The sequence below is a fragment of the Solea solea genome, chromosome 4 (assembly GCF_958295425.1).
Source record: "Solea solea chromosome 4, fSolSol10.1, whole genome shotgun sequence".
In the NCBI taxonomy this organism is placed as follows: Eukaryota; Metazoa; Chordata; class Actinopteri; order Pleuronectiformes; family Soleidae; genus Solea; species Solea solea.
The window spans coordinates 12,841,557-12,861,668 of NC_081137.1; the positions used below are offsets into that span (position 1 = coordinate 12,841,557).

General features: G+C 39.4%; 1 protein-coding gene across 5 annotated transcripts in view; it reads left to right on the forward strand.

Moving 5' to 3' along the window:
- gabra3 (gamma-aminobutyric acid type A receptor subunit alpha3) overlaps positions 1-20,112 on the forward strand; it is a 115,339-nt gene that overhangs the window by 32,319 nt on the left and 62,908 nt on the right. For all 5 annotated transcript variants that reach the window (XM_058628150.1, XM_058628149.1, XM_058628152.1 and 2 more), the window contains one exon: positions 8,799-8,902. In XM_058628150.1, the coding sequence (XP_058484133.1) occupies positions 8,820-8,902 (83 nt within the window). In that variant the 5' untranslated portion in view covers positions 8,799-8,819. The remainder of the gene's footprint in view (positions 1-8,798; positions 8,903-20,112) is intronic.

Here is a 20,112-nt window from a genome sequence, read left to right on the forward strand (position 1 = left end):
GGATCGTTCATTTGGTAGTGACACAAATATAATGGTTTTAATAACGCACCGACCCAAAACATAAACCTAATGTGTCTTCACGTCTTAGACGTCCACCTGTGCCCCATGTGCAGAGCAGCCTTGGTTTTGCTGCACATTATTTGACACCATTAATTACTGTATGTCAGTCACTGCTATTTTAAAACAGTTGTGACCAGTTCGTGTGGCTTGGTCAAGTATTATTTCTTGTTTTAAGAGCTTTTTTACGGAGCCCCAGACATAACAGCACCTGTAAAGTATACTAAATACTGCAAGAATTATTATTATTCCTTATTAGCGAGAGGTATTTAAACAGAATATTAAGAGCCAGGTTCCTTTACAGGTAGCAACGAAACAATTCTCAAGGTAATTCATGAGAATGTTATTGATATTTAGCATGCGCATGTTTAACCTATTTTGTGGGAACTAATTAGTATTTCGAGCACATATTTTACATATTTCCTGGAAACAAGTTAGTATTTTGTGACCACAAATAAATTATTTTTCTGGGGCTCCATATTTTTTTGTTTATAATAAATAAATAAACGATTTATCTATTACCTTTAGAATTAATCCATTAAAGTAAACGTCTGTGTAATCTATATTGTTGAATTTAGGATGTTATCAGCCTAGTGGAAAATTTGTACCATTCGGTAAAGAGCTCACTCTCCCCAACCAAAGTCCATACAAAATCCATATCTGTGATCACCAGCACACAGGAATTGTCAATTCACTACTTTCTCCACTCGTTGACTCAAATGTGTTATGTGACTTCAGTGTTTGAAATCGTCAACTGGGATTTACCCGACACAAACTTACCAGGCAACTAGAGCTGCAACTAACGATTAATCTGTCGATTATTTTCTCGATTAATGGTTTAGTCCATAAAATATCAGAAAACCTTATAAAGCGGTGTTTGTCAAACTTGGAAATGATGATGTTCTCAAATGTCTTGTTTTGTCCAAAAACCAAAATGATTAACCTTTAATGATTTCTTTGTTATCCAGAGCAAAGAAATGAAGAAAATACTCACATTTAAGAAGCTTAAACTATCGGAAATCTTGTTTTAATCATGAAAAAAAGCTTTGAACCGATTAATCGATTATCAAAATAGTTGTTGATTCATTTAGTAATCGATTCATCGATTAATTGTTTCAGCTCTACATGCAACCCAGCAGGAGACCCCACCACTTTTTCAATGTTCAAATATGTCAAAGGAGAGTGGGGAGAAAGGCCGTCTAACAATGAAACAAAGACAAACATATTAGTAAGATATTGATATTATATTGATAAAAGCCTTTTGTGTGTGTGTCCCTGCTGGCTGCCATATTTACAGCTTTAGGGAGTGTTCATGTCTCAAGCTGGCGCCCAGTGAGGTGTTGCATGTTGCTGACTGTGTCAGCCTTATTTTCACCTTTTCACTAATTTGATGTACTGTAAAAAATGCTTGTTAGTCCACCTCATTCATACCTTAATAATGAAAATAATCATCCTTCCACAGTAGTGTCACCAACTTCATTTGTCGTTTTTTCCCCATTTGGTTTCACATTCTCTGCTATAATACTGAGAAATTGCCCATGAAGACTTTGTCTGTGATTTACAATGAAGGCTTTTCTTTGTATGACAACACAGAAGGTGTTATTCACGTTGTGTAACTGTAGAAATGAAGGGACGATCCATCTGTTTTGCAGCAATATTTATTTAAATAAAGGAGTTCTCTTTTGACGCCCTGCTAAACCATATGTTTATATAATAAACTGCTCAGTGCTCGGTGCTCGACTGTTACATCAATACAGCCGTGATAGGATTTTTGGTCTATTTTTAAGTAACAGCCATTTGGATTATACGACTATAGAGCTGTGTCCTAAATATAACAATTACGGCATTGGATGACGAGGTCTTTTTTGAGATGTTAGCTTTTCCTTGACATTCTGGTGGGCACATTAAACGCACTGATGTGTTTTATTCTTGTACCTTGAAGCTTCATTACAGTTTGGATTTTAATGGGTCATGACTGACAGCGACACGATAAAAAAAAAACTGAGCAAGAGACAAAGCAACCCACACCTGACATGCGTTTGACATCTCTTTAGCGCTGACACTTCTTGTTTTAACATTTATTATCTGTGTTGTGCAGCAAATCCCTCGTCAGATTATTCTGCTAATTCAAATCAAAGGCTTTTTACAGCCTTTTTAATTCTGTCCAAAGTGATTATATTAATCAGCACATATGCTTTTTTTTTTTTTTTCCTCCCCCCAGTAAAAAAAAAATACACTGACAGCAGAAGTGAAAAAAAATGTGAGAAGAGCAGGATATGGTGGGGGTTCTTTAGGTCTGCTGTCACCTTGGGAAAGCTATTTTTAATTTGACAATTAAAACACTGGTTCTTTTTTTTTTATTCCCGTTCTTCTGGTTCTCTGTTCAAAGCTCAATCTGAGTTTAAGGAACCCCAGGTTTGCATGACAGGTATTGGTAACAACTGTCGACAGTTATTTAAACAACTGGATGCTTGTCATATTTTTATGGAAATGATTTTCTGGCACTTGCAAAGCTGCCGTCTATTTAAGGCAGCTTTGCTGATGATTTTTCACCGTAGCTCTAATTTGGTGCTTGTGTTGAGGAAATATGAGCTGAATTAACAGAGTAGAATAGAGATGCTATAGGAAATGTAGATGGGAGCAGTGGGAGAAATTAAATCTTTTTTTTTTTCTCTCTGTAGTCATTTTGAAACGTTTGTTTACGGAATGAGTTAATGGAGTCTACCAGTATCCTTGCCCTTGTCTTATAAATGAGAACTCATCTTCCCTGTTAACAACTAAAAACTATAATGACTCCCAGTGGTGAAACGGCAGCGAGTTAACCGCGGGGCAAAGGAAAATCAAAGTAATTCCAAAAGATTTGTTCTCACTGGACATGAACAGATTAAGAAACGACACAGATGCAGTGATGATCCCCATTTGGAGGTGACTTGAAGAGGTTGGGCAATATGTCAGGAAATTAGTGATGCAATTTGCAGACAGACATTATAAAACGAGGGAACGATGCCCTCCATCTCCAGGCGGCATCCTGCACCTTTTATGGGGAGCATAAAATTTTAAGATAACGGATTATAATCCAGAATTAATTAATTTAACAAAGTGGCCAGTTTACAAAATGCACAGGAGGAATCTCCTAAATGATAGCTGGAAACACTGATAGCAATATAAAATGTGCAAAAAAAAAAGAAGAAAGAATAGATCTCAGAGCTGTAGTTTTCCGTTCGCCGGCATTTATCAAGCTTGGTGAGATTTGGCACAGTCTGGAACTTGGTCTGCCCTTGAGCATGACATCTGTTCAAAGGGAGATGAGGCAGAAATCACGGAAGTACAATTTGGCTCTTAATGTGGTGACTCAATTAACTGTTGGAGGGTGTTTGGGTGAGTGCAGGAAGAGAAATCTGAACATTGTAGTATTTTGGTAGAGATTTCCAGGTCTAGTTAAACAGGGAAGGATAGTGTATACATGGATAGATGCTTCATTTATGGCCAGATGGACTCAGTAAACTGTAAACATCTGTACGTCAATTACACCTCATGCATCTTGGATTTACAATCCTGGACGACAATGGCCATTGATTCTTGTCAACTTCCTTGTAAGTCCATTGATTGAAATTGTCAACATGTTTCATACGTTATTGGTAAAGCAGTCAGAATAAATTATTGCATTTACATTTTCAATAAACTTGATCAGTCTGTGTGATCAGTGATGGAGCCCTTCAGAAATCTTCAGAACCATGCGTGTGGGACTGCAATCAACAGCCAACTCACTTTTAACAATAAGAGGAATCCGGTATATGTAGCCATTTTTCCCTTGAGGCTTTTTTGAGTCCGATTTCTTCCTCTTCATCGGACCATTGTCGACTGCAGCAGGAATACACAGTGGGTAAATCTGACGCACAAACAGAAGGAAAGGCTCGTATTGATTGAGGCCAGTGTTATGGCCGGTCAAGTTTAGCAACGTTATGTGCCCTAAAAATTGCCGTACAAATTTAGGTCAGCTAACTAAACTTAAGTATACATAACCATGTTTTTCTGGGCATATACCAAGATGACAATGTCAGGATTCCTCAAGCTCAAATTGTGAAAGAGTGGTTCAGGGAGAATGAGTCATCATTTGGTAAATTGACCACCACAGATTCCAGAATTTAACTCTTGCTTGTCGATTTTCTTTTGGCAACACTGTTCCTTTTTATTCCTTTCCTATTCTTACCATCTCAGTCTGTAACTCTGTCTTTGTTCCATTGTTGTGTTCTTTTCTCTGAGGGAAAGTGGTCATCTGACATCGTCAACGTCCATAAAAGTTATTACATTTCCTCAATCAACCATCCACAAAAACTTTTTTACTAAACTGTAAACTCCCTCAGACAAACAGATGTGTTGAATAAACACTCTAGTTACTTTCTCCCCTTGATTGCTCCACTGGTGACCACAGTGGATGTTCTTTCTCTGCATTGTTGATTTAGCATAGATTTAATGACTTTTGCATAGATTTTTACGTTCGTTGCCCTTCCTTATACAACCATCTCGATTTGCCTATGCCTTGGAACCAGCACCACCACCACCAATATATGTTGGTTTTCAGATCTCAGTATCCGAAAAAAGCTGGTCTGATGTAAAAATGACATGTAATACTCGTGTTTGGCCACTCACTGGGTCAGACAGTCGTTTCCTCTTCCTCGCTTGCCCCGACAACAGTTTTCTCTGCTTCTTTTTCTCTGCCATGATCTAAAATAACGCTATTGCTGCCTAGCCGGTACCTGGCTCGTGCCGTGAGGCAATCATGTTATGACTCACTCCCTCCTCTTCTACCGCTTCATCCTCCACATGAGGGTCGCGGAGGATGCAGGTGCCAATCCCGGCTGACATGGGGCGAAAAGGCGGGGTCACACCCTGCACAGGTTGCCAGTCCATCACAGGGCCACACATAGAGACAAACAACCGTCCTCTCAGACACTAGCATCATGTTATTATTTTAAACGAGGTTGCAAAGAAATCTGCAGCCCCATGGCATCACACAAGGAATTTTCAAATAACCAGCAAATTTGCGAGGTATTTTCTTCTCCAAAGTCTCACTGCCAGAATCATGATGTATGGTTTTTCATTTAACTTGGTGCTCAGCTACAGTCAATATCGAGATGGCTCCCGATAAGTGTTTTAATCTCAGTGCAGCTCGGAGAAGCATGGCATACGTGAACAGTCACAGACTGTGGCAAAATTACTGCAACTTTTTATTATCTTTTTTTATCCCTACATGTGTTTACTCCTCATGCAATGATCAGTGTTTTGCAATAACATGGAGAGAACAGTAGATCCCAGAGAAGAGTGCTTGTTTGATCTTTCCTCTCGATGGCGACAATAAAGCAGGGACGAATCGCACAACAGCACAATAAAAGCCTTTCAAGTATGACACAGCTGCTACACACGAGTGCACTCGAGTGTTCCTCAGTCGTCTGTGGATTGTTTGGCCTCCTCTCTCTCTCATCTTGCTGGTTTTCTTTTTTCTTGGCTTCCTGCAATAGCACTCATGCCCATTTCTGCGTGCATGTATTTTTAATGAGGGGGGTCATTTAATCTCTCCGTAAATCGCCAGACTGCCGCCGCCTTATAGTATTTACTACAATTACAGTGCTACAAATATGCAACATTAAGAGTGCAGATATTTAACACAAGGAAACCGTTCCACTGCCTAATGTTTGTGTCACAGCTTTATGGGTAGTCAGTTCCTTAAGGTTTGGGGTGATTTTAGTGTTATTTAATTACTATTGTTAGTTTATGAATGAGTAAACTGGTCAAACGCACAAGCTTTTTTTTTACATTATATTAAGATACTTCTTTTTATCATTTATGTTTTATTACTGCTTTATTACATTTTAATGCATAGCTTCAAATAATAACAGATATACTTCATTGTATTCCCTCAGGGAAATTTGTCATGGCTAAAAGCTCTTTTTTTATGTTAGCATTTTGTGCTGCACCTTTGCACGAAAGGTGCTGTATAAATAAAGTTTGACTGACAGATTGATTAATTGAAACCACTTCCATCACCATTTCAAAATCACATGACTGCTGAAAGGAAAAAATCATCACATCTCATAGGAAATGTTCCTTCCAGCCTTTCCTAGGCGATAATTGTAGATACCAATCTTTCAATCATACTGTTCTATATGTGCACTCTAGCCTTCATAATTTGTACCTTATCGATTTGACTGTGCTTAGATTTGTTTTATGCAGGTGTTCTTACTTTAAGCCTCAGAACACAGAGCATTTCAGCTGCTTTTTTCCATTACCATGTTAAAAGGTACAGTATATACAGAGGCTAAAAGAATGTGCAATATACAGTGTCTTATATCTTTTTTTTCAGCACAACCTAGGCAATCTGATGAAACATTTTTTTTTCATTTTCAACAACTATATAAACACACCTGAGCAAAAAGTACTCAAAATGTTTAAAATCGGATTGAATTTGTGAAATGTGGAAATATGTCACTGTTCAAAGTTCAAGAAAAACATGTCTATTTTTATGACTGCTGCACATTTATTGCTACTTTCTATCACTACTAAGAATGTGATTTAAAATGAATCGGAACTTTGACTCAACAACACATAGGACGAAAAAAACCCACATTTTTTTAAAGCCTGAATATGTGACCTATAAACACACACCCCCAGGATGTCCATATAAGGAGTTGTGTATTATTGACAATTTACCATGGGTGCACCAATATCTGCAGCACATATCTGTGCCACATGAGCACTAAGGGTTAAGATCACATGAGCGCTAAGGAACATGATGCATTCTGTGATGTTGTATCTTCCTCCCTGTGTCTCAGCTATGGTGTCACTAGTACGTTAAGAATCCACTGTTTATCACGGATGAAGGATCGTCTTGCGTGATTTTCGTATTCCTGTAGCAGCCACCACATTAAAACCCCTTGAAGCTCAGCTTCAACTGTTCTCTATGGAATGGCACAGAATATGTTTTGTTCACTTGATGGTAATTGGACAAATCGTCGCTTCCAGGGAAGCCCAGCTTCCACGACTGTGGAAGGTACCCAATCCTCATAGCTCGTTGTTAATTGGACTGATAGAAGTGCATTTGCTACCTACACATGGGTGCTGGGAGTGAAACTTTGGTTGTAAACTAGCAATGGCACCGCTTTGTGTCAGGTGTAACAAAGAGCCCTTCATTTCTCTTTGTTTAATTGACAATACTTGTTTGAGTCTTTGACATTACATGAGTTGCACTGCCAGGCATGTTATCCGGGTTTGTTTTGGATCAGCTGCGGGAGACTCAGAGGTGACTGTGCCCCAAACAGACCACCGGGAAATATTAGAGCCAGAGCTAATTACTGTCAGAAAATGAAACAAGTCTGCATGCGGGAGAGAACAGCTGTGTTTGGAGCTGCACTATCCATGAGCTCTAGTTTTCTATACAAGGTGAAATGACTTTGTGCACAAAGAGATGAATATAAATGAAGCGTTGAGAGCCTCTAGTTAACTCTGAGCTGTGGATGAAGTGGGTGTGTGTATTGCAAAATCCTGACTGAATAAAATGCTTGTGCAGTAAATATATTATTTGCTAAAAACATTAATAAACAACATGTTCTTATCCACTATGGGCTAGTCAGCAGTGTTTAATGCTCCACTTTATTGTGCTTATTTACTTTGCTGCACATTTGCTCTGTTAATAAATATAATAATAAATATGGAAACCGTGACCAAACCAGTGAGAAGTACTCCGTCAGTTGTCGTTGATTTTGTGTTTGTTTTAAAATAGAAAAAAAAACATAATGCTCTTTATATGCTCTGGTTTGACTGTGTCAACATGTATAAATGTTTTCTTGAGTGCCTTTTTTTTTAAACATAACACTGACATGACACACCTTTAGATTGATTACTATCAGGCAATTTTCTGTACAATGAGGTTCTTGAAATAAATAACCTGATATGATAATAAAATGTCAATATGTGTTTATCCGCTCATTACATACCAATTTCCTGCGTTTCCACTAATAAACCTAATGCTATTCCTCCCATGCGTGGCAGCACTGCACTTGAATGACCAACATTTTAATGTAAATTCTCTTCACTGAGTTAGACAGCACTGGTTCTTGTGTGTAGGCCGCGCTGACTGACACACTTGCTTGTTGTGCTTGCAAAAGAGTAAGGGGAATGACAGGAGAGCAAGGTGATGTGTGCGTGAGAGCGACAGGGGCAGGAAGTGGACTCTGAAGCAGGTTGTAGAAAGAAGTTGTAGTTTACTGATGCAAAAAAGGTTTAGTACATTCAGTCAGAATAAGAAAAGGTACCAAAATTACTAAGCAGAGAGCAGAGAGCAGAGTCAACGAGAACAAGGGTCATACACTCGAGGCTAAATGGGGTAAAAATGCTGGAACACTCTCAGAATAATGAATAGATGAAGTGGCAGAGACTGACTGACTATACAGGGTGACAGTAGCTCAGTGGTAGAGTGAGTCGTCTTTCAACTTGAAGGCTGTGGATTCGATTTCCGACTCCGCTACATGCCGATGTGTCCTTGGATAAGACACTTAACCCTCCGTTGTTGCTGACGGCTGTGTGAATGGGTATGAAATAGAAAATGCGCAGCACGTAGATGCGAATGAGGGTGAATGCCAAAACTGTTGTGTTGAGTGGTCATCAAGACTAGAAAAGCGCTATATAAATACAAATCATTAACTGTATTGTCCTGTCACTAATTGAGCTTTTTTGTTGTTCGACAGGAGTCTCCTATTTATACTGATATGGCTGCACTTTGGAAGCCCAAATCGCTGGACTTGGGCTTGTGGATCTGTCTCCTGCTCCTCAACCTCTTCCATCAGACCAGGTACTGTACAGATCACAGCATCTCTCCACCTCCCTCAATCTCTTCATCTCAGCTGGATACGAGCTATCTTCCCTCCTCAACAAGTTCCGTTCCTGCAGCCTCGGCTCTGCTCTAGATGTTCTTGCAATGTGTTTTGTATTATATCTGTACTAATCAGACTCACTGCTGCGGCAGACGTTGTAATTTAACCAGCCTCATTAGAGACAAAAGTTCATCTATATTGCAGGCAGAGACAAAGAGACTTGTTTTTTTTTGTTCAAACACAGTGAGAAAGTCTCACCTGTGAAATGTCAGTCTGTGAGAAGAAAGAAACGTTGCTGAAATGGCTTTAGCATCGGTTGATAAAGTAAACTACATGATCGATTTGTGTTCTTCTGTACTCTCAATAGACCTTGTTTTGGCTTGCCTGGACTTGACAGCACTGTGACTTTCATATTTCCCGACAGGGATTAAAATAGAACCTGCACCACCTTGTCCTACATTAGGCCAAAAATAAAGCCTCATTACAACATAAAGTGAACTTATCCTCCCATCTCCTCTGCACCAGTGTAAATTTCACTGACTAGTGATTTAATTTGCATTGGGCAGCACACCACCCAGCTATGATTCTCTCATTCACAGCATTTTCGCTCCTGCGTCCTGTGCACATTTTTCAGTCTGTGTGTTTGCGTCAGCAGAAAAAAAAGAATCTCCAGCACGTCTAACAGTCGTCTGAATCACACCCCTCATGGTTTCAAACCAAGCGATTGCAAAGGGGCTGCCTTGTTAGCAAGTTAGGATGTTATGGCATGGATGAGACACGGTGCTGGGGAAATCACATTAAGGTTCTGCATGCTAAGAAAGGCCCACCAAACCTGCGAGAGAGCAGACTGAGGGAAGATATCAGAACAGTATGCCGGGGATTAGCTCAGTTTGCTTTGTCGTGGCGTCACTTGGCTCTCCTTGCTTGTTAGGAGCACACAGCACGTGTAATTACATGTATTGAATAGAAAAGTCAACGTGTACCCAGGATGTATGTATAGTATTCTGTATGTACTGTGCTTAACTGATCTTTTCCATTTAAGAGAAAAAGCATGTAGTTCATCTGAATCATTAGGGACTGACATGTTCACAAACACTAATCCTGAACACCATTGGTCTAAGTCCTTGATTTTTGCTGTCCGGTCTTGCTCCACTGTACCATTTTACTCTGGTACCCAAAGGGAAGGGTGCCCAAAAATTGAATGGTAGGGGCTAGTTATTTTGGAACTATTGCTAATGGAAACGCAATACCCTACTGTAACAAACCAAACCGTTCCACTCGATGGAAACACGACTATGGTCATAACTGATTCACTGGGAATCAGTCTGTGACACGGAGGCTTGCTCTCACTGAAAACATGTGAGCCAGCACAAAATGTGCCCGCTTAAGTCCACAACAATATGTGCCCCACTTTATCTCAATGTTAGACAGCCTTTTCAAACTGTGAAATTAGGTTTGTTTTGCTTTGCAAACCGCACACTCCAACTGCACCAAAGTCCATAGAGGAAAAGAGTGATTTAACAGTAAAGAACAGAGGAGTTTGTTGATCCACTTGCCACCATTAGTAAGTTAAATATGTTACTTTTTCACATCAGAGTTTGAAATGCTTTCATTGTGTTTAAGTATGTGGCACAAACAGCAAAGCAGCAGTAGTCCAGCAATCTCCTATGAGCCTGCAAGCTATAAATGTACTTTGTTATGAGAGATTAAGTATCACCACAATCTAACTAATTGAAAGTTAACAAATTGAACTAAATTAACTCAATGTAAAAACTATTATTTATCACATTTGTATTATTTATTACTTTTTTTTACATTATCATAAAATGTATAAATGCATGAGATGAGAATATATTTTTCCATCGTGAGGGACATGAGTCACCTTGTCAACTAAAAAAAATAAAATAAAACCTGATAGTAATTTAATATATTCGTTGTTAAAATATACTGCAGGCCTGACCTTGGTGTGATTATTCCACACGAGGCCATAAAAAAAGATAAACGATGGAAATATTGACATTCGTATTAAGTGTGTTAATCAGTGAAAATGTAGAAAATCATTAGATGTGATGAGAGTGGCACTTAATACTGAAAATGTATGATGTCTTGACACATTCAGGGCCAAAAAAAAACATCATTGTGCTCTTTCCAGCGGGGGTCAGTCAATGCAATTCATTATGAATGATAAAGATTTTCATAAACGTTTGCCTGTCTGCTTGAAACATGATGGAGAAAAGCTACACATGAGCTCAGTTGAGGTCGTCATTATATAAATTTGTTTTCTCTCATTAAATCCTAGAAACAGTAAATCAGTTTGCATCTGAGCGTGTTTGTGCGTCAAGTATTTCAGTTGCTGAAGTCAAGAAATGCGACACGTGTAGCGTGCACATGCTCCCAGATTATCTTAGCGTAGAAGTGCCACCTCCCTGATTGGCGGTGGCACAGGCTCTAAATCGGCTTTACTATAGTCGAACCTTGCAGGAGAATTCCGTAATGGATTAAGGTGTAGCGGGAAAATCCTGTGGATAAGGATCTGTCATTCTGCTCGTCACCAAATTTCCTCATTTCCTGCTAAGGTGCGGCATGATTAAGCTATTACTCCCAAGAATCCATGTATTACATGTAAATGAGGAAACTGTGTTTACATTAGTCTGGTGGCTGTCTTCCTTTTCTTCGGCACTCCTTCCTCCCGGCTCCCACCTCTTCCCACGCTTAACAAGTGTGGACAGTCTTGCCATCTTGCTGTCTACTCTGTTTGTAATCTTTTGCCAAGCTGCCGGGCAACATGGCACATAATCAATAGCTATAAGCATGAGAGTGCTATATGTACACTCTGTCAATGGATTGGCTCTTAAGTTGCCCAGCCTCTACTCGCTTCCTCGCCCCAGCTTGCATGAATTATTCACAGCCTGGCAGAGAGAGGGCATCACTTTGAGATGTGACCTGGTGAGCAGATAGCATTCTGTTTCTGTAGTGTTGTCAAGGTTAATGTGTCACTGGGCCAGACAAGGGTAATGCATTCATGGCTGAGCCACTTTGCTGATTGAATGAGCTGGCGTGGAAAGAAAGGAAAGTCAAAGGTTCATTGGGTAGAGGATACTACATTATCATTCAACGAAGAATTCTTGATTAATTTAGAGTTCATTATTGTGCTCCAGGTTTATTAAAATTCTCACATTTTGGGACCACAGCTCTCTTTGTTGAGCTCCTCTCATTAGATAAGCTTATCTCATGCCCAACAGATCACCCAAGGAAATGTCTCCATTTCGGAATCTGCTGACAGTGACAGACATTTTCTTTTTGGTTATTGTCCATCTCTTTTAGACTCGGCTATTTTTTTGGTTTTCTTTGCGGTGCAGGAAGTTGCTGCTGGTGCTGGAGCAGTCACCCATAAGAATCTGAATTACTGTTTTGAAGCCTTCAGAATTGTGATTTGGCTGGTGCCATGTTAGCGTTGAACAATTGACATCATGTTCTGTTAAAGACGACTTGAAACTTCTGATTGAGACATTAACTGGTCAAGGAAATGTTAACATCAGTCACAAAACCGGAAGACTACATCCATTTTTATATACATGTCATATACAGTAAAAGCTACATACGAATACACGGTATATAATAATGTTATTTTCGTTGTAATAATTATAATTTTTAAGTGGCAATTTAACCAAATCTAAGCCATGCAGGAGTGAACAAAAACTATTCTGCCTACTTTCACAGATGACATTATAAGAGGTGAATGCCTGTGTATCTGTATGGCTGGGTTGCCAATACTGGACTCTGGTTTCAAAGCGCAACTCCTTACAAGCTGATGGGGACAACATATGACAAAGGCCGATTTCCTATTCCAGTCTGTCCCTGGCCAGAAATAATACATTATAAAACCGAAGCTGGGCTGTAGTTAGCCCGTGGGCCGGACTTTGGACATGTTTATGTGCTGGAGTACCAATGATTACACCAAGTGGATCTGTATGCAGAGTAGGTGTAGTTGTGTGGTCTGTGTACTGCTCTGTGGTCAAACCCCCCCATGATGTTAAATCATTAGAGTTTTAAGGCTGTAAACAGAGCCCATAGGAGGTGCACAAGAGTCATCCTCCTCCACATCCCTTAATTTACATTTTATCGAAAGGTTATTATGGAATTATTGCTCGATGACGCAAAACAAATTTAAAATCATGCCTCCAGCACCTTATAGTAATACAGGGCAAATCCATCATAATTATCTTACTGTTATAGTGACTGTTTATATGATGAATGATTTCTTTGTCGTTTCCACAACGTCAGCATTTTTCCTACTTTGGCTGTTTCTTCAGCCTCTGATCCTGGGTCCAAGTGCGCATGTGCAATGTTTTACAGCACACAACATGTAAACAAGGAGAACGCCACGGCAGAGCCAATGAAACCAAAGCGCATACTTTCAGAAGAAGCCAAGAAACGAAGCAGAACTTAGATTTTGTTCTTGCTGCTTCCGGTGCTATTCAGGGCTCTGAGTGAAAGCACAAGATAGTTGTTTTGGTCTTGTGAGTACTGTAAAATATAATCCCGTTACTTTGGTAAGGAATTTCAGGCTTTAGGTTTAGATGGTGGGATGTTCTTGTGGTCACATTTGCTGATGTAATACCTGCTTGCTGTGCATTCAGTTGTTGCACTCACTTGAGTTTTGCTGTGTTATTCAGGTTGTCTATTTTAATAATTCATTCTGTGCATTAGCTGGGGATATCTGCTAACATTATCCTAATCAAATAAACATTTAGTAGGCTGTACTAAATGTATTGACTGCACACAACAAATACTGTATTTCTACTAAAAGTTGTTCAAATGTCAGTGAATCGTAAAGAATACATATTTCTACATATTACAAAGCCCCAAACACTTCTTACTCCATTTGCTGGAAAAGTAGAAATGCATAAATAAAAAAAAAGTCAACAGATACTGGCACAACAATATAAAATATAATGAACAAATACAATTACTGGCTACAAGAGTTTTATTTGTTTTTCAACATTAGGCAGTGCAGCCTGAAGTCAGTGTTGGTGTCCCTTGGATCAGCATATTCATGCCTTATTTTCCAAACACAGCAGCTTGTAATGAACACCTTCACCCAGGTGACCATGCTGTCAGTAAACAAAGTGTCTGCACGACTGCTGCTTGAATCCAGGCTCAGGGTTGTGGTCGTGTGTCTCTGAAGAGCTTGTGCTGAGAGGTGAGGAGTAATCCTGTGATAAAACCATGGAAAAGAAAACAAGTCTGTGAAAAGATTCCAAGTTATTCACTTTGAATAAACTTCAAATTATAATTCATCACAAGCTCATTTGCAAACTCTACACTCAACTGGCATAATCTGCGGCCAACATCTGTAATACGGCTGCATTAAATCTCACATTTTGTCACCCATCTTATTTGGTGAGTGTTACCATGGACTGAAATAAACCTTACACATGGACAAAGTACAGCTACTGTCTGTTATAGTCATCACTAGTTTGAATAAAAAGGTCAAAGTGGATGTGTTGAACCCCCATCTGTGGCCTGTGGGATATCTGACACAGAGTCCCTCACCTATTAAGTCTGTATGTACATTTTAAACTGACTTTTTAATTCTGTTGACGTTTCATTGATCCGTCTTCTAATCACCTCGACTTCCTGTCAATATCGACTGTTTATACAGAAAGTAATCAACTGGAGAAATCCTGTTAGAAGCAGCAACAGTGCCATGTGCATACATCATTACTCCACTGACCCAAATCTTTTAAAAATCTCCATTGATTTGTGCCTAATTATTTTTGAGTTCCATTCAATCTCCTATTGATACAGCTAGCATGTGGTCAATGATCTTCAAAGTAACCATTAGTGGACATACCCAGCAGGCATGAATCAAGCTGAAACATAAATGGATTTCCCACAGGGTGTCTGCACAGCTGCAACCACACCACTCCGTTTCTAGAAATACACAAATGCTGGGTTAACGCATCGAGATGCTTCCACTCTGTGGATTTATGAGATAAAAGTGTTCATTTGTTGTTTTAGATAGCCCCAGTGGTATCCCTGTGTAGTTTTTTTTTGTGTTGGTTATCCTGAAGGAAAGGGCCCCAATTCACTTTACACTGAGCATTGTCTATGCATATATTCCTCATTATCAGCAACATCCTCCCCCTACTCCCGCTGAAGATGAATTCCGAGTCTGTAGCAAGGCTGCACATAAACAGACTTCACATTAGTGAAACCTGAAACTGTCATAACAGTTGCACGGACTGACTCTCGGTGTGCTGTGAACAGGGTTTGTTCTGGTTCTCTTTTGATAGAGATAAAGAAATGAACATCATTACAAGAAAAACGTACACGGGATGTTTGGTCTCTAAATTGTCATTTAATCCTTTAACACCTAAGCCTCAAAATGTCCCTCTGGACTTTTTTGTTTTGATTATTTTAACCATAAAAGGGCCAGCAAATGTCCTAAGAGTTAGTGCTTTTGCCCATTTTTCCAGAATAACTTTCAATATCTGCCAGTTATTCACAATTCACTGCATGTTGAAATGGTGTATTGGTGTAACAATTTAAAATAACGAAAACCACAAAGTTACCCCTGTAGTTGTACACAAACAGCAGATTATGTGTGTTAAATTTGAAAGTTGAACAGTATAAAACATATTTAAAATAACATTTGCTTGAGTTTTTGTCTTAATGTCTAAAAACAGGTCAACAAAGACGCTGATGTACCGGTTTCCTGCAACAGTGGTAGTGAAATCACCGTTATGACCACATATTGGTTTTGACTTGCAACTTCTTAGTTTTCAGAAACCGTCGCAATTTGTCCGATGGCGCAAACCGTCTCATAATTGCAATAATACAAAGTGCGCTTGCAAAAATGCAGGTATATTCATTTGTCGTAAAAAATTGGAGATGTAATATGCATTGCTTTTTTTATATAGAAGTGTACAATCACCTGATTGTGTGAATTGTTGTTTGTCATTACTCCAGAATGAGCCTTTTAAAAACAGTTATTATATTTCATATTCCAACAGTTGTTTGACAAGGTGTACAGCTAATGTAGGCCTGGTGGAAAAGCTTTGAGATACAGCTAAAATTGACCATGTTGCACTAAGCACTATAGCAAACACACATAAGCTTTACATCAGTCCTGGTGTTGTGTGTTTTGTCCTTGGCAAAAGTTCCGTGCCAGATTGTGTTGTGTGGAGTAAACCTGAAGCTTTAATCCCAAATAGTCAGATGGTGCCTCAGACTGATATTACACTCACAGACGGCAGCATTCTGTTGTAGGTGGCAAGGCCATGGTTTTTTGATAAATGTGTTTAAGCAGATGGTTGGACTTAGTGTTTAAATCTAGTGTAGCCTTTTTAATAAATACAAACATTACATTTCCAAATGAGTTCCCAAAAGGTCCACACTTTGGTTGGTTGGTTGGTTTTCCAGCATAGCAGTGTTTTGTTGTCTGTGGTGACATTCCCATGGTGAGGCGGAAGAAGCACACAGCAGGAGTATAAAACACCAAGAGGTTCCCACAAAAGGTTTCAGAAGTGGGTTCTACTGTTACAAATAAACGTAGATCGTCAATAGGACTTCACAACCATATTTCTATACAACTGCCTGCATCTGCCTGTGTCTGCATCACAGTTTCCTGGATGTTGTGAGGACAAATAATGCTTTGGTAAAATACAACACAAAACTTACCTAATCTAATCACGTGTGCCAATCTATTATTCAGGGCAACGATGGAGTCTTAACCCTGAATTATACTTCAGACAATTGTGCTATGTTTTCATTTCATGCTGTGCTGAAAAGTTTCAGTCGTCTCTGCATAAGCATCCGCTTGCTCTCTCAGTTTGCACTTTACATGGCGTCACCCTGAGTGGCAAAGTCAGACTGTTTATTTGTCTCATTATCTGTGCTTCTTTTTTCTTTTGATTAGGCCTGCAACGATTCATCGGTTATTAATTTGAGTTTTTTTTATAATTAGAACAAGGCTTTTGATTGTTCAGCTTCTTAAATTCCATTTCTCCGTTTGACAAAGAAATCATTGAAACTGAAATGTGTTGGTTTGTGGAATAAACAAATCATCATTTCAATTTTTGGGAAACACAGGTCGACATTTTATGACATTTTATGGACCAAAGACTATAGTTGCAGCTCTAGTTTTTTATAATGGATGGTTTTGGTGAAGTTATTGATCTCATTGGGGAGGAAGATATTTGGAATATAACTGAGGAGTTATACAAGAGTGCAAAAAACGGATGTTGAACAAATGAAGAGAGCGAAAGAGAGAATATGTTTTGGTCTGACGGTTGATTATAAAACGTCCTACATGTAGACATGAATTGCAAGTCACACTGTGCAACAAAATATAACAATACAATTGTGTAATGGAGTATAAATCAAGCTTTAAAGAGCAAAGAGATTTGGAAACGCTCCCTTTAGTGACAAAATTGTTACTTTAACTGTCATCGAGTTGCTGCTTTTGTTTACAGCTAGGTAGTTACGTGCAGCACCATGGACATCGCCGAGACCGTAAGTCATCACATGGTTACATGTTACAACTTGGCTGACTGATTGATGATGCATGGTTATGAGGCTGGGTTAACGGGGATGCTGTGTTAAGGCTCAGCAGGGCAGCAGCAGGTTAAGTCAGGTCTCCAAGAACAATGTGTTGCATAGCAACTGCATGTGCAGGCTGCTTCAAGGAACAAATTCTCTTTAACCGGAAAACTTTTAAGAACATGTTAATAGATCGGACACTGCTTTGTGTCACCCTCAACAAAGCTTCTGTCTGGAGCTATTGCTTCAATGAGTGTTCATTTTTCCAAATGCTAACTCTTGACAGTGTTACAGCCCTGGCAGTAACATTTTTTTCATGGCCTATTATCTTAAATCTCTGACACTAACAGGAAAAAAAGACTTTATGTGATGACTGGTCGGCAATTTAACTCGTCTACCGAGCACGACGGATTGTGGAGGAGACATGAAATATGGGAGATTGTGTCATCTTTGTCCGTATCGGGTGCAGTCCAGTAATTAGCTACGTGTAATGACTTGTGTATTATTGATTACTTATAATATGACTTCTAAACATAAAAGTTGACATGATGAATAGTTTTGTTTCCACACACTGTATAGGCTCAGAATTTCGAATGGGTAATTCACTTAGACCGTTGTGTTGATATGCTCTGAACTCTAAAGTATTGATTGTTATAAAGAAGCAATATCTTGTGAAATAGGAGGCTAATGTTCCCTGCTAATAAAGACTAAATGTGAGTGTGTAGCTGCTAGATTGCACTGTGATAGACCTTATTCCATTCCTGTTTGTTTCCGCAGCTCCACCACCTCCTCACAAGTGGAGGTGTGACGTGTGCTACAAGGTTGACATATCGATGCATTTCCAGAAGTCAAGGCAGTGATTACAATCTTGCCTTCAAGCCTCTGACAGTATCCCAGGTGTGTGGAATATTGCTCATATGCCATTGTATCCAGGTTTACAGTCGACTTGGCCTCATTCCTGGGTTTTCTTTGCCTCATTAATCCAGATCTGGTACATGCTGCTTTCTCAAGTGACACTAGGAACATTTCCATGTGCCTGTTTTCATGCCTAAGAGCAAGAATGCATTGAAGTTCAAAGAAAATGCTGCACATCAAATGTATACCATTTAAAGCTTCTGTAATTAAAGTGACTGAAAAAACAAATTGCATTAAAGCTCCAATGTGGAACCTCTATTGCCCCCTGTGGACCTCTGAGTAATTACCACAACACGGCGGTCCTGATTAAACCTTTGTCGAGAGCCATCTCAAGACAAAATAATGTTTGTTCGAACTACCATTTTACTTTATACAAACAAACAGTAGGTATATTATTTTAGTGGTGTCTTGATCCCAATCTTAAGTATAGGCTTAAAATTCAGGCATGTTTTAACTGATCTTGGATTGGAAATCACCTCACTATGATAATTTGCACAAGCTGCAGAGCTTTCCACAAGTATGGACTGTTGGCTACTTATAAACAGGGGGCAGGTCCTTTATGTAGCTCAGCTGTAGACTGCAACAGAGCTTTGTAGAGCATGCAATCCCATAATGCAACGCTTGGAACCAAAATAATACCGTTTTGGCAGGAAGTGGCGCTGTTCAATTCCATAGACATATGTAACCAGCAACATAGATAGCAGGCTGTACTCCTGCTGGTTAGCTGTTGTGCCGGGGTGAGACAAGCAAACAGGAGAACATTTTACCAAATCACCAGATCCCAATGGATGGCTCGCATGCTTTTAGTATTTCAGGATGAGGGATTATTTATCAATAAGTGTAAACCTCACTGCAGGTCTGGAATAAAGTATATCAGCTTTTGCATGATCTTTGTAGATTTAGTGTGGTATGACATCTGGAGGCTTGTTCATTTAGCAGAACCTTTTCCTGCCAACCCTAGGTCGTGTTTGGGCAGATTCGTAGTGACATTTATTTCATACTATCCGTGTGCCTGTGTTTGATAGAATTGGTCATATGTTACGCTCCACAATCGCTGTCACTCGAGTTTACAGCCAGGACGTTCGTCAGTGTTTCTACGGAATATAAGCACTCGGCTATCAAACCATCCGACAAAACAGACATGTTGAGAAGTGACTTGAAGCAATATCTTTTAACATTTTGGTTGTAATTTACCAACATGTACAAACACAGCGTTGAAAGCTAACAGACAGCCGGTGACATCCCCTGCCCTCTCTCTCTCTCTTTATCAACATCACCTGCAGTTACATAGCAGCAGCAGTACAAAAAGCTTTTTGTAAAAATGGTGTACAGTGCATTTCTGTTATCGAGGAAAGTACCAAACAAGTGTAGTGTGTAGAGTATACAAATAAGTATCCGATCAGGACTCAGTGTCAGCTGATACTCAGTAATAAGAAGATTCCGATCGGGTTTGAGAACAGAAAAGCTGATTGGGACGTCCCTAGTTAATTTACACCCCCTCAAAGAAACAATCAAAGATGAGCAGAGAGAGTGTTACTGAGATGGAAAACAATGGAAGGGATAACACCCCTTGTCAAAGATGTGAGTAATGAGCAATTGGAGCTCCAGTATTTTTAGCTTTTGTGCCACAGAGGACAAAGCATTGTGACACATGCTGCCCAGCCAGATGGGGATGCATATGTCAGCTGTAAAACCATAAAGACACTGCTGTACGTGCCCTTTACCT